Source organism: Equus quagga, chromosome 12 (assembly GCF_021613505.1).
Source record: "Equus quagga isolate Etosha38 chromosome 12, UCLA_HA_Equagga_1.0, whole genome shotgun sequence".
NCBI lineage: Eukaryota > Metazoa > Chordata > Mammalia > Perissodactyla > Equidae > Equus > Equus quagga.
Genome location: NC_060278.1, coordinates 46,041,112 through 46,056,385, shown reverse-complemented (window position 1 = coordinate 46,056,385; position 15,274 = coordinate 46,041,112). Strand labels below are relative to the sequence as shown.

General features: G+C 39.6%; 1 protein-coding gene across 3 annotated transcripts in view; it reads left to right on the top strand.

Moving 5' to 3' along the window:
* TGFB2 (transforming growth factor beta 2) overlaps positions 1-6,001 on the top strand; it is an 83,037-nt gene extending 77,036 nt beyond the window's left edge. For 2 of the 3 annotated variants that reach the window (XM_046679602.1, XM_046679603.1), the window contains 3 exons: positions 227-404; positions 1,606-1,759; positions 4,800-6,001. In XM_046679602.1, the coding sequence (XP_046535558.1) occupies positions 227-404; positions 1,606-1,759; positions 4,800-4,958 (491 nt within the window). In that variant the 3' untranslated portion in view covers positions 4,959-6,001. The remainder of the gene's footprint in view (positions 1-226; positions 405-1,605; positions 1,760-4,799) is intronic. The other variant, XM_046679604.1, reaches the window with a different exon arrangement.
* Positions 6,002-15,274: the final 9,273 nt, after the last annotated feature.

Sequence of the window (15,274 nt, the reverse complement as noted above, 5' to 3'; positions counted from 1 at the left end):
ACTGTCCTCCTCCTCTGACAAGAGTCTCATTTAGAAGTGTTCATTGTCACGTGCAGCAGTCCTCTTGTGCCATATCTATATCCGCGGGGAATGACTATAGCCAGCTGCCGCTGCTGTTGTGGTCATCACTGCTATTTGTGACAATATGCAAAGAAAAAAAAATATGGCTGATTATATTTGATGAAAGTAAAGCTAAATGTTTATTACTCAAATGCATTTTTTCAAGGTATTGATGGCACCTCCACATATACCAGTGGTGATCAGAAAACTATAAAGTCCACTAGGAAAAAAAACAGTGGGAAGACCCCACATCTCCTGCTAATGTTGTTGCCCTCCTACAGACTTGAGTCACAACAGTCCAACCGGCGGAAGAAGCGTGCTCTGGACGCAGCCTATTGCTTTAGGTAAAGGAGATACAAATAAAACTAAGCAACTGTGTGTGTTACGTCTTGTGCTGCCTTTTCCCTCTCTTTCCATACAAGTTAACTTGAACTCCATTCCTTGCTGCAGGCCAGGTATAGTACAGTATAGCCATCGTATCTGGTAACATCATTCTTCCCAGAGGCTTAAAACAATTATTTCTGTGTTGTATTCATCAGCATTTTAGCAATGAACCAAGTGTGAAGGGATAAACTAGCCCCCTGAGTTTTTCCCCAAAATCCCTCTGAAGCACTCTGGGGCCGAAGAAGAAAATGAGCCCTCTGTTCCCCAGAGCAGATGCATGTTTATTTCAAGTGCATGATGGTAGCTTCCTAATTAGGAAGACCCACCATCCGTATGAAGACTTCACCCTTGCTGCAGAGTGCCCATGGTCATACCTCTTTCACAGTAACAGAGATGAGAGAGACTGGAGAAGAATGCTGTTTGTCATGTCTTTAGCTGCAGAATGAGAGAAGTGAGGGCAACGCAAATTTATTTCCCATTCCCATGCGAGTTCATGGAGGCAGAGTGTGAATGTTCTTCTGTGGCTTCCTGTCAAGCCTGATAAGAGGAAGGCTGTTTCTTCATTTCAAGGGTTATGGGGCAGTGAGGGGTCCTCACTGATAAAGTGCCCAAAGTGTCCGAATTCATGAGTAAAGTGGCATGTTTTAGGTGCCGGAACCAGCAGTTGCACTAAGCGAGACTCCATGTTTCTTGATCTGTGGTTCATTCCTATATCAAGGAACGTGAAATGAAATAAAGAATTTATTCTCGAAGGAAAATGCCCAGGTGGTTCTTTGAAAATAGCTACTGTACTTCATCCATTTTGTATTTGAAAGGGCAGTAGAGGCTGGATGGCGTAACTGCTTAGTGCTGGTTAGAAAGGGCTTGGTCTCCATCTGCTGCCTCTCCGCTTATATCTAGTCTTTCAAGGAAAAGGTTTGGTTTTTGAGGTCACAGATAAGGGGGTCAGGGTATAGAACTCATAAGGGAAGGTAGTCCAGCGAATCGCCATAACATCCCATCATGAAAGTCAACTGAGATCACAGTAAAACCATTAAAACCTGGCCTGTGACATTTGCTCATAGATATTTGTTGAATAAATGAATGAGTTGTTTTTCTGGTTTGGGATGAGGGGCGGGGGGAGATCAGCTTTACGATCTCCATTGTTCTTTCTTTTAACAGAAATGTGCAGGATAATTGCTGCCTACGTCCACTTTACATTGATTTCAAGAGGGATCTTGGGTGGAAATGGATACATGAACCTAAAGGGTACAATGCCAACTTCTGTGCTGGAGCATGCCCATATTTATGGAGTTCAGACACTCAGCACAGTAGGGTAAATATTTGGCTAACTTGTCTCTTCTATTCTTGGGTTGCTAATGTGTACCTGCTGATAGTATTTCTAAATGAATTCTAATTAACCTGGTTCCTTTTCATCATCACACATAAATGGGCGCTGGAGAAATCCTTTTGAATGATGAGGAAGAGTGTAGGAGGTAGTGAACTCAGAAAGTAACACTGATCAGTTAGAACAGTAGGTCTTGCCTTCCCAATTAGATTATAAGCAACTCGAGGACAATTTTCTTTAATTTTTTCTTTGTTTTATGTTCTTAACAGCTGTAAGCATAAATAGATAGCGAGAAAAGAAACTGTTTGGGATGAATCTATCACATAGTGTCAAGTACAGCTGTGAAGGGACTCACGTCCCCATCTAAAGAAAGGATCTGTCACCCGTATCAGGGACTGTCATATTAGAAAGAACATTAGGACTTGAGCAGATGCTTTGGCATAGAGATTCACTAGTGTATGACAGGTAGAAAGTTGGTTAACTCCTCTGACCCTCAACTTATTATCAGTAAAAAGGAATGTCTACATTAAAAAAAATATGTTTAGGGGCTGGCCCCGAGGCCGAGTGGTTAAGTTTGCGCGCTCCTCTGCAGGCGGCCCAGTGTTTCGTTGGTTCGAATCCAGGGTGCGGACATGGCACCGCTCATCAAACCACGCTGAGGCAGCGGCCCACATGCCACAACTAGAAGGACCCACAACGAAAAATGTACAACTATGTACAGGGGGACTTTGGGGAGAAAAAGGAAAAAAAAAATAAAATCTTTAAAAAAAAATGTTTAAAATAATAATGCCAAACTTGAGAGTTGATAGGAACAAAAAGATGATATATGTGAAAACGATTTGAAAATTGGCATCTCTAAGTCTTTTTGAATATAACCCAAAGTAAACAAGAATCTGCATATTTTATCAAGTTACTTCAATGAGGATGGAAGGCTAATTCAGAAGACAGGTCCTAATTCAGAATCCATGGGTTCCCGGCCCAGATTTGCAAAGACGTTTTCTATGTAACAATGATATTTGTGCAAATACTTCTTCCTGGTGCCTCATCATGTAGGATTTTAGAGATGGCAAGGACTTCATAAGTTATCTTGTCCAAACCTTTCACTTTTCTAAAGAAATTGGAGTCTAGATCATGTAGATGACTTGCCCAAGATCAAATGGTTGGTGACAAACCAAAGCTTGGAACTCAGGCCTCCTTGTTTTAGAACCAGACCTCCGATTGCTCTGTCTGCCTGAGTTTAATTCCTGAAATGTGGCTACACATTGGGGTTGTGCCTCCGTAAATCACCTTATTAAAGAGGCATTCAAAAAATTGCCTTCACTGCAGGATAGGAAAATGAATCTGCTGCCAAGAAGATCACATAATGCGTTCAGCTGAATTCAAGAGTTTCAGGGTTATCAATTATTGTAGACAATCTGTATTATAAAGTTCCCTCTTTAATTCGTATGAAAAATCATGTGTTATTGGAACATGAAGTCTATTTATTTATAAATGCCTACATATGCTAGACTTTAAGTTGACAGATATAGCTCCCCTTCCTTCAGCTGTTTTCCCAGCTCCCCTGTAGATTTTGGCACTCTGGGCTGACCATGTGCTTGGCCATGTGAGCGAAGCTTGCTCATGCCTGTCCCTTTGTCTGAGCTCTCTGGCCAGGCTGCTTCATCTGGGCTGTGGCAACAGTAGCTGTAATGTGGGCAAGGCCCAGTTGCCAAGTAGAAACATAATTCTCCTCCCTGATACACAGAGGGAGTGTGTGAAGGCTGAGCCCATGCTTGTTTTTCAAGGAGAGAGGAAGAATAACTGTCATGGTCACAAATATGTGGTTTGGACAGTTACCCAAGAAGCCAGAGGTAGCTTAATAAAGTAGTCAGTGTTGCTGCGCTGAACAGATCTTCTGTCTTAGGCTGAAAAAATTGCAGTGAATCTCGAGGAAAAGGTCACTTGCTGTTTGACTAACACATTAATGGCATCTTTGGAAATGTCTCTTTATCATCACTGGGGAACCTACATACTTCCATTGGGGAACGTCACATACCCATTGATACAGAGTGGGGTGAAAGGAATGGGACTAGCTGTAGAACTTTCTCTTCATTTTGTTTTAGGGACAGCTATCCCCTCCTCCAGCTTAGCCACTACCATTTACCACATGGAAAGCTAAATGGAGTGACGATTATTATTATTATTTTTATTATTGTTTTAAGCAAAATGTAAGAAAGTGAATAGTTAAGAATATAGATTGCCTTTGATGTCATTCTTAGCATGATTGTATTTATGAAGCAATGATAAGTGAAGAGACTTTTATCTTTTAAATGAAAATTTAGGTGGCATTAAATTAGACTGAAAAGACACTTAGCATAGAACGATTTCACCTTGCAGACAAATGTCTTTTTCTCTATCTAAGGGTAGATTAAAGCTCTGTTGGGAATTTTAATTAAAAAATTTGTGTTTCTATGTATGCATGTATTCGTTTCTTCACCTAGCACGTGAGTCTTATTTTGTCCAGAGGACACTTACCAGGGCTGTGAAGTAAAAACAAAGTCTGCAGAATCCCTGGTCTTAAGGGGACTCATCTAGGTGGGAATTGAAAATACGCGCTTACGAAACAGCTTAAATTACAAAGAAGTGTAGAAAAAACACCTAATACTAAGAGGACCCAAATTTTTGAGGGCCTCATTCGTACGTGCAGCAAAGCAGCGATCAAAGTAAAGACATATTGGAAAATCTGGAAAATCTGTTGAGTGAGCAATTTTGTCCAGTCTGACTTTCACAGAATCATTTGTTTACCATGTACAGGAAAAGGATTCTATGGGAAAATGGGGGATGCGGCGATTGCTAGGGACACATACCAATTTGACCATAAGTGGGAGTTAAGAAAAGGAAATAGCAAAGCAAAACTAATTTAAATTGCCTACTCTGTGCTCTGACTGATAAGGTGACAAGTTGGAATGGTTCGTTAAAAAACAATTGCCCTTTTTCTTGTTTTTTTAGTCTTTTCCTATGTTGTCTTTCCTCTTCTGTGTCCTTTTAGGTTCTCAGCTTATATAATACCATAAACCCAGAAGCATCTGCTTCTCCTTGCTGTGTGTCGCAGGATTTAGAACCGCTGACCATTCTCTACTACATAGGCAAAACACCCAAGATCGAACAGCTTTCTAATATGATCGTCAAGTCTTGCAAATGCAGCTAAGATTCTTGGAAAAGTGGCCAGATGATAATCACACGGTGTTGATGATGATAACGACGACGACAATGACAATGTTTGTAACAAGAAAACATAAGAGAGCCTTGCTTCATCAGTGTTAAAAAAAAAAAAATTTGAAAAAGCGGTACTAGTTCAAACACTTTGGAAGTTTGTGTTCCGTTTGTTAAAACTGGCATCTGAAACAAAAAAAGTTGAAGGCTTTATTCTACGTTTCACCTACTCTGTAAGTGAGAGAGACAAGAAGCAAAACCTTTTTTTTTTTTAAGAAAAAAAAATAAACACTGGAAGAATTTGTTAGTGTTAATTATGTGAAAGAAAAAAAAAAAAACAGGAAAATCCCATTAAGTGGAGTTGCTGTACATACTGTTTCTATCCCGTGCCTCACCTGATTTTTCTGTATTGCTATGCAATAGGCGCCCTTTCCAGTCTTACTCCTAGAGTTAACAGTGAGTTATTTATTGTGTGTTACTATATAATGAACATTTCATTGCCCTTGGAAAATAAAACAGGTGTATAAAGTGGAGACCAAATGCTTTGCCAGAAACTCATGGATGGCTTAAGGAACTTGAACTCAAACGAGCCAGAAAAAAAAAGGTCATATTCACGGGATGCAAACCCAAGTGAGTGATTATATGACCAAGCAAGTCTGCATTGAGATAAAGACCCTAGAAACACATGCTTTGTACCAGCTGCCTAAGGAAGCTTCTTGTAAGGTTCAAAACTGAAAAGCCTGTTAATAAAGAAAACTTTCAGTCAGAATAAGTCTGTAAGATTTTTTTTTTTCTTTTTAATTGTAAATGGTTCTTTGTCAGCTTAGTAAACCAGTGAAACGTGGAAATGTTTTGATATGTACTGGTCAGACTTCGGACCTTAAAGTATTGCTGTATCTCTCTGCTATCGGGTTCTCCTTCGTTCTGGTATATGTAACCATACCTATGTTATTACCATAGTTGGGTAGAGAAGCCGGTGTAATTGGAAACACATCTGGAGATCTCTTTTGCAAACTATTAAATCAAAACATTAACTACTTTATGTGTAATGTGTAAATTTTTACCGTATTTTTAATGTTCTGTAATAATGTCAACTCTGATTTAGATTGGACTTCAAATTGGGCTCTTTTTAACGATCACTCAGAATTGTGTGTTTCCTGTAGCTGGCCAGTACTTTTGAGTAAAGACCCCGCATTTTGACTTGCACTACAGAGACATGTGTTATAGTATTTGCTCCACCTGTGCTTTGTGCCTACTTTATTATTAAGACATAAGCTACCTGAGTTCACTTGTCCTTTTGTTCCTTTTATAAAAAGGATAGATTTAAGTTCAGTAGTCTTCCTTCATCTTCGAAGCATCATTACTAATCAAATCAGACATTAAAAATCTTCGACTTTAGGAAAATTGGGGGGAATAGATACATAGATAATTGCGGTGAAATATTTTAGTTTTAGCGAGGGCTTAAGGATCTGCCTGAAACTCAGAATCTTGGTGACTGAGTGAAGAAAAGTTTCTCTAACTTGGTTAATGAGTATTTTCCCAGAATTCTCTTGTTATTAAAAAGCAGACAATTCATAGGGATCATTTTTTTCCTTTAATCTAGTTTTTAGTGTTCAAGGGGAGATGGAAAGATTCACATTTCAGTTGATTTTTTTTTAAGGGAGACGAAAACCCCAGGTCAGCATAAGTCATTAGTTTATTTCACTGAGGTTAAGATTTTTATAGATGTTCTTGGAAGGTTGAAAAGGCACAAGCCAAATTCTCCCATCATCAAAACATTCTTCCATTCCTCTGAATGAGAGTTAAAATCTGCATCTGAGGCCACAATTTACCTTGTGTTAATGAATTATTCCCACACCATTGCAGAGAAGGTAACCTTATGTCAGGGTTTGTAGAACATGTCAGTTTGTCAGTTGTCTCTTATTTCATTTTAACATAAAAATGAATAGGTAAAAATGGAATATTTGCAGTTTCACCTAAAGAGCAGCACAGTGAGGTGTGGATCCAAAGTGAAATTGTTTGATATTGACACTTCTTTTTTGGAATTTCCGGACCCTTAATTAAAATGGCGGATTGGGTTTGCAAGTTTGAAAACTGGAAAAGCAAGCGATGGGATGCCACCATAGCGAACAACCCTTGTGTTGGATGTAACCCAATCCCAGATTTGAGTGTGTTGATTCTTTTCTCTTCCACTTTTCTATTAATTCTATGTAAATCACTTTTATTTCTGCAGGTATTTTTTCCTCTCAGATAGAATGACATTTTGTTTGTATTATTTTGTCTTTCCTCATGAATGCACTGATAATATTTTAAATGCTCTATTTTAAGATCTCTTGAATCTTTTTTTTTTTTAGTTTGGGGGGGTTATATGGGGTTTTTTTTTCCCATAAGTAAATATTGCCGGGGGGGGGGGGGGGGGGGGGGGGGGGGGGGGGAGATGGTAGTATGCGGGGGGGGGTGGGGCAGCAGTTTTTATGTGTTAAGCAGCAGTACAATGTCATGGTTGGCAAGGTTTAAAAAAAATGGAATATAAGAATAGTTGTTTTGTATTTTGATGATTGATTACGCTGTATTTTAACACAATGTATGTCTGTTTTTGTGGTGCTCTAGTGGTAAATAAATTATTTCAATTATAAGTGGATGTGTTTTTTCCTATCATGGTGTCATCACTGAGGCCAGAGAACACCTCTGATGCAATGAGAATGTGATCAAGCTGGAAAAGTCACACCATCTTTAAGGTTGGACTTTTTTCTCAAGGGTATTCACTCCAGAAATGTCATGCTTTGTATCTCAGGAGCCAGGACATATCTATTGAGAAGAAAGCCCTGTTCAGTCTTTTTATTCTCTTGTCTATTGCTATTTGGTAATTGTTGGAAATTTAGTTTTCATTCAATTTGACTGTCTCCTAGAAAAAATGCAGAGAGATATTTGGACCATGCTTTGGCTTTCTGGTTCTATGTTCTGCCAACCCCAGGGCCAAAAGAACTGGTCTAGACAGTATCCCCTGTAGCCCCATAACTCGAATAGTTGCTGAGCCAGCCAGATATAACAAGAGCCACGTGCTCATTTGGGTTTGTCTTTGGGAGCAGCTACTCCTCTCTCCGTTTCACCAGTACCGCTGCACCAAAAAACCCCTATTTCTGCAAATTTCCTTGGCTGTTCCCTACAAGACCAGACTTAGCAAGTGAGTTGCCAGTCTCTTAATAAATAGAACTAATAAAAAAGTAGTTGTGGCTCAATCTGGTTGTCTTGCTTTATCTAATGAAAGAACTAGTTTGTGCTATCGTGTTGTCTAAATATCGCATATAAACCATCAATTTAAGTGTTTAGGTAGAATAGAAAATGGTTCCCTTTTTACAATCTGTTTCATCTTTTATACTCAACTCATAGATAGAGGAAATGTCTCACGTTAAAACAACTAGTTCATGCTTTTCTGCAAAGGGCTAGCATCAGACCTATCACCCCAGCCCACATCCCCTTGATGTGATGAGTGAGAACAGGAGGGTATCATAGGGTAATGAAGAATCACCCAACAGCTGTATCAACTTTGGCAATTTGTCAGCCACACTGAACCTCTGTTTTTTATCTTTAAAAGGAGGATGAGACTACCACTGCTTTACAGGGTTTTGCATGTTTGTTTTTTTGCCCCTGCTGTTGTTAAGTGAATGGACATATGAAGAGTACTTTGCTTGGTGTTTGGTCTACAGCTGATGATCAGTAAATGGTAGTCTTAACAATATCTCCCAACCTGTTCAGTTTTTGGCTTCTTGGCAATGCTATTGTAATAAGCTTTTTTATATTCAGACTGTAACCTAAGCCCATACTTCCTCCTGCTCCTGAATGGATAAGTGCTCCAGACTCTAGTCTCATAAATAGATCAAGCCATCAATTATTCCTGAGCATATTCTGTAATTCTATTTGTTAACCTTTTGGTTACATGACTGACCAGAAATTGTTTAAAATAGAGGAGAAATGTTCATGTTAAGCTTTGCCTAAGTCCACCAACTAAAATTCAAAATAAAAGAGATAAAGTGGCCAGTTGATCCATTTGCTGAGATGATGGTAAGGAGGACCACAGTTGGCTGAGCACCTGCCAGGTACTGGTCTCTGTTAACCTTTTTAACTTCACGTTTCACCCTGTGATGTGGGTGTTTTGTTATAGAACTCCATTTTAGAGGGAGGTGAGAAGACTCAGAATAGTTAAATTACTTGTCCAAGATCATCTAATTCATAAGAGGGCAGTCTAGAATTTCATTATCCAATTCATTAGCTGCTAGCCATATGTGACTTTCAAGGAATCAAACTATGGCTAATTTGAGTTAAGCTATGCCATAAGTGGAAAATACATATCAGATTCTGAAGACAGTACAAAAAAGAAAATAAGAATGTAAAATGCTCATCAATTTTTTATATTGATTATGTGTCTAAATAATACTATATTGGATATATGTGGTTAAATAAAGTATATTATTAAAATTACTATCACCTGTTTCTTTTTCACTTTTTTAATACAATTACTAGAAAATTTAAGATTACATATGTGGCTCACATTCATACCTTGCATTCTATTTCTCTACCATTTCTTTTTGGTTCTTTCTCAGGACTTCCTTCTCTCTGCTTACATTGCCCATCTGTTCTTACATGCTGTATACTTCATCCATTAGAGCCTTTAGCATATGAATCATAGTAGTTTTAAACTCCTGGTCTGATAATTCCAGCATCCCTGCCATATCTGATTCTGATGCTTGCTCTGTCTCTTCAAATGTGTTTTTTGCCTTTTGGTATGCCTCGTAATTTTTTCTTGATAGCCGGACATGATGTACTGGGTCAAAGGAACTGCTGTGATTAGGCCTTTAGTAATTGCTTCCCAAGGGGAAGCGATCTATAGTCTATGATTAGGTCTCAGTCTTTTAGTCAGCCTACGACTCTGGACCATGAATTTCACAAGAGTTTCTCAGTATTTTTCTCCCCTCTTACGTGGCACAGAATGGTTAGAATGGGCTGGAGTTGGCTATTTCCCTTCCCTGAGCCAGTTAGGCTCTGATAATAACCCTAGTAGGTTAGCCTCTGGCTAATTTTTTCCCCCCAGGGCAGACCTTGCTAATAAAGACAGAATGCAGTGGTGTATAGTAGTCCCCCCTTATCCATGGGGGATATATTCCAAGCTCCCCAGTGGATGCCTGAAACCGTGGACAGTACCAAACCTTATATATAGTATATTTTTTCCTATACATATACACTTACGCTAAAGTTTATAAATTATGCACAAGTAAGGGATTAACAACAATAACTAATACTAAAATAGAACAATTATAATAATATACTCTAATAAAAGTTACATGAACGTGGTCTCCCTCAAAATATGTTATTGTACCGTACTCACTCTTCTTGTGGTGATAGGAGATAATGCCCACATGGTGAGATGAAATGAGATGAATGACATAGGCATTGTGATGTAACATTAGTCTACTATTGACCTGCTGACACCTCAGAAAGAGGATCATTGAGTATGACGATGTTGACGGTTGGGTGTCAGAAGCAGAGGATGTTGATGGTTGGGGATCCAACAAAGGGATGATTCACATCCTGGGCGGGACAGAGTGGGACAACGTGAGATTTCATCACGATACTCAAAACAGTGTGCAATTTAAAACTTATGACTTTTGTATTTCTGGAATTTTCCGTTTAATATTTTTGGACTGCGGTTGGCCGGGGGTAACTGAAACCACAGAAACCGCAGATAAGGGGAAACTACCGTATTTCAAAATGGTTCCTTTTCCCCTCCAGCTGCAGGAAGCACTAGGAGATTTTTCTGCAGTATTTACTATAGGAATCTGGTTGAGCTCCTAGAGGTAAATCTCATAATATTGTGGGGGCCCCCTTATGAGTGGGTCCACCTTAAAGCTTTTAACTCTCAGAGTTATCCACATTGAGCCTCCAGCGATTTGTCAATTATCATTCAGGTTTTCCTACCCCAGCACTGGTTCCCATGGTGGTTTCTGCTTTTGAGTCTCTGCTCTGGTAATTCCTGATAACCTGTATTTGCCCATCTGTCTCTCCAACCCTGGAGGCAGTGGTCTGCCCTGTGTCCTCCCCTCTCTTATGGATCCAAGAAGAGTTGTTGATTTTTCAGTCTGTTTAACTCTTTACTAGTTGTTAGAATGGAGTGGCGACTTCCAAGCTTGTTACATGTGGAGCCAGAAACCGGAAGTTCTATTTCTATTAGACATCTCTGGTGTAGAATCTTAGAGCAGCTCTGTTTAGAAACAAAGGCTAACCTGTTCCCATTAGCTATATTACCAGTTTTTGTTTTTGTAATTGACATAGAATTGAACAATATTAGGTCAAACCCTATGGACCTGTTTTTGTAGGTCATGATTTGACGAACGTTGCCAATCTTTTAGGGTTCAACCTAACAGTTGGCACAGATTGGCAAGTGTGGTAATGAAAACACAAATATTATACAAGCCCCACTGGTGAAGCTCTTGATAAAATTGATGTTTACATACCAGCAAAGGGCTCCTAAGGGGGACAGTACAACCTACTTCCAGGTAGTTGGACTACAGTATCAAATGCTTCCAGTCCATAGAAATCTTCATCAATGTACTTTGACATAATGACAACCTTTTTTCGCTGTCTTTAAGGGGGAAAAAAAACCCCAAAACACTCATTGAGTCACTGGTCTTGAGACGACATTGCTTTTTCTATCTGGAAATAAGCTATGCTGCACTTTTTGCTAACAAGCCTTAGAAGGGTGGATCCAGGCTTTGTGTTCCGGAAGCTTATATAAGGAGGGAGGGGTGTTTGTTTTTTCTTTTTTAAAGAATCGAAATTACAAATACAAAATTAGTTTCAGAGCCTTAGAAAGGGCCCATCAAAGTGAAAAGCCAGGACATTATAAACTTCAAGAGCTTCCCTACAAACCCGCCTTTGACCTTTAAGCTAACACATGCCTTTGTTTCTATCAAACACTGTTACCTTGTAATTCTAGCAAAATCTAGATCCCATTCTTTATTGCTAATCTACTCAATTGGTTGCTGTCTTCTCTGCCCTCCTCTTGTCTCTGCAACCACAGCTTAAGTGCTGATCACAGTAAAAAGAAAAAGACTGGTTTTACTAACATTCCAGGTCAAAGGCAATAGAGGAAATGTTATTTTTATACCTTTTTTGAAATATCATAGCTAGCTCCTATTAGATTGGAGAAATCATTAATATCAATACCAGGTAATTGAATCACTAGATATAAATAACTTTACCAGAAATTGCAAAAGGAATGATTTTCAATTACCTGTTTTAAATGAAAGAATTGCTCTAGGTTTTTCCCTGACTGTGTCTTTATTTCCCTGAAATACTTTGTAGTTGGTTTCTTTATTTCAGCAAGTAATGGCTGTTTGGAGAAGAGATGAGTGTGTTCCTGTAATTGGGCAGAGACCGAGTAAAAGGAACAGAATGTACTGAGGGAGACTGTGCTGTGTGATCAAAACTAGGAAAATCACTCAGCCTAAGAGAACAGACATAATTAAACAGCAAGGCAAAAAATTGGTGGTAAAGAAAGAGGCCCAATAGAATCTCTCGGGCTTTTCCCCCAAAGTGGGATTTTCTCTCCTATAGATGCCAATCCAAGTGAAAGAACACAGATGTGTTACTCAGGTGACATCATAAAGGTCTGGCCAGCCCTGGAGATGGAAACCCTTTCCTCAGGTCCAAATCTCCATTCTGAATCATATATAAAATTCCAAATCTCAGGATGTTGGGAGCAAACAAGCTAAGAAGTTATGTAATCGAATACTGTTCGAAAGGCGATGTGAAGTCATGCAGCTTGGCTTGTCCTCAAAAATGGGTGTAACACTAATTTCTTCATTTGAAACAAAATTAAATTAAACAGTACAGAAAACCAAGGAGAACTTTAAATCAAGTACTGGTTGTTCATTTATTGAAATAGCAAATTTCACATCAGCACCTGTGTACATCTTCCCGTTGCTCATATCCTGGTGTTCCAAGAAACCACTGGCTAATATTCAGATTCCTACAAAGGTGAAATATGGAGAGAAGCAGGTGTGGTGGGCCTGGAAACCCCCTGAACACTCTGCCTACTTGTTATAGGCTCTTATAGTCAGCTGTGGGGAGTTATTCCTGTAGGATTTTCCCCAAGGAGATACAGATATATATTTAATTTCAATATCCTCAGTGGTGTAGCACAGGAAACAATTCCAACCAAAGGTGCTAAGATTGATTTTGATTTATTTGCTCTTGATCCGGGATCTCTATAGTGAAACCAGTGAACACTTCAGGGCACAATGGAAGTGGAAGGGAGGAGGGGACACAGGGAAGTGGGCAGGAACAGAAGTTGGGGACACTGAACACCGACTTTATGTGCCCAGCACATTTAGTCAAGTTTGATATCTGTATATAACAGCAAAGCAACTAAACAAATTTAGTGAGAAGTACAGAACAAATTGGTCAACTGGGCTTAACTTTGAGTAAAAGACTCAAAGGAGGAATCCCACCGTGCCATTGACTTTCAATAGGAGTCTTTAAAAGCCAACGTGCTGGTTGCATAAATGATGCGACTGGAAGAAGTGGCTCTTTGTTCTCTGTCTCTGCCCTGCTGTGCTGGGCTTTGGGAATGGTCACATCCCACCCCCAGGGGTCTCCCTCAGAACGTGAGCTATCACGATCCTATGTTTCCTATTCTGGACTAGTCCTTATTTATCTTGTGTTCCTAGCACTTCATATACAGTTTATCTCATGGCAACTTAACCAATGTTTGCTAAGTTGAGGAGAGGCATGGGATGGGATTATAGCCCCAAGTCTGCCACTGACATATTATCTGGACCCCAGAGAAAGTGTCACCGACTAACTGCCCCAAGTAACTCAAAGGAGGTTTCAGAAGCACTTAACTGTCTCCAAATTGTTTTTTTAGCTATGTGAAGAGATGCAATCACCAACCACCCTGAACCAGTCCAAACCCCACCACAAGAGCAGCGCCTGCCAGATGGGTCGAGAAGTGCCCAAGAGATGACAATTACTTCATTTTAATGTTAGGATCTCCCTCCTAGGAGGAGCTTAGGCCTTATTACCATAACATGTGACATGTTCCATGTATGTAGAAGCATGTTATCCAACTGAGCCTGCACAAATGAATACCCATCTCTCCCTTCTGAATATTTATTCCCCATCTGAAATGAAAGGCCTCTGCTTTTCCTTGCTCAGGGACCCATGGCTTTGGAAGAGATTCCCCGTGGTCTCCTTATTTGCTGCAAATAAATTTTAACTTATGTCACAACTACTTCTGGTGAATGCTTTAGTTTCAACTCACTAAGAAGCGGACCCACTTTGGTTCGGTAATAACATCACTTAAAGTTCTCAGTGTCTTCTTCAGTAAAACAAAAGCTTTGCATTAGGTGATCAATAAAGTCCTTTGTAATTGTTTTTCTGATTTGTAGGTTGTCTGCATGTATTTTTCTATGGTTGTACCAGCGAACAGGAAGCATCTATTCATTAATTCATCCATTCAACAAATAAGTATTGAGTAAGTCTCTGCCTCCAGTAGATTATGTTCGAGCGAGGATTTCACCCCAGTGAAAACATGAAAGAAGATGCTGTAATCTGCTCTCATGCTGTACCTTCTTTGTTGCAGGCACTGAGACTTGGTTTACCATCTCCAGTGGAGGCAGAATCCCAGCCTCTTCTTTGGCATGATTTTAGAAGTGTTGGAGAAGGAAGATCCTCTACTTCCCAAAATGCTTCTCCAATAGAGCCTATGCAAAGGCAAAGGCTTTCATTTGCCAATCAGAGAAGAGGCTGGAATATAAACCACTGTGTGAGAAAGAATCCAACTCTGCCAGTTCGTACAAAAGATTTGATAAACTGCTCTTCATAATGAAGGAATACTGGAACAATGTTGTCTCTGCAGATGGAGGATCAGCAAATAGGGCCTCTGATCTCATTCCACTACCTATAATCCTTCTTGACAATCAGTAATAACTAGTTGTGCACCCCAGGAGCTCATAGCTTAGAGCAAAAGAAGCAATGAAACAAATTATCATCATCATTAGTTTTGTTGCGAGCAACATCATCATCCACAAAATCGTTACTATAGCTTACTAAGTGTGTGTATCTTGATTTATATCCCATGACTAACTTGTTCCATCTAAACCAGTCATTCTGAACCAGGAGCAATTTTGCCCACCCATCCTCGCTTGCTCACTGGACATTTGGCAAGGTCTGGAGATATTTTTGGTTGTCACAACTCAGCAAGCACTATTGGCATCTAGTGGACAGAGGCCAGGGATACTGCTAAACATCCTG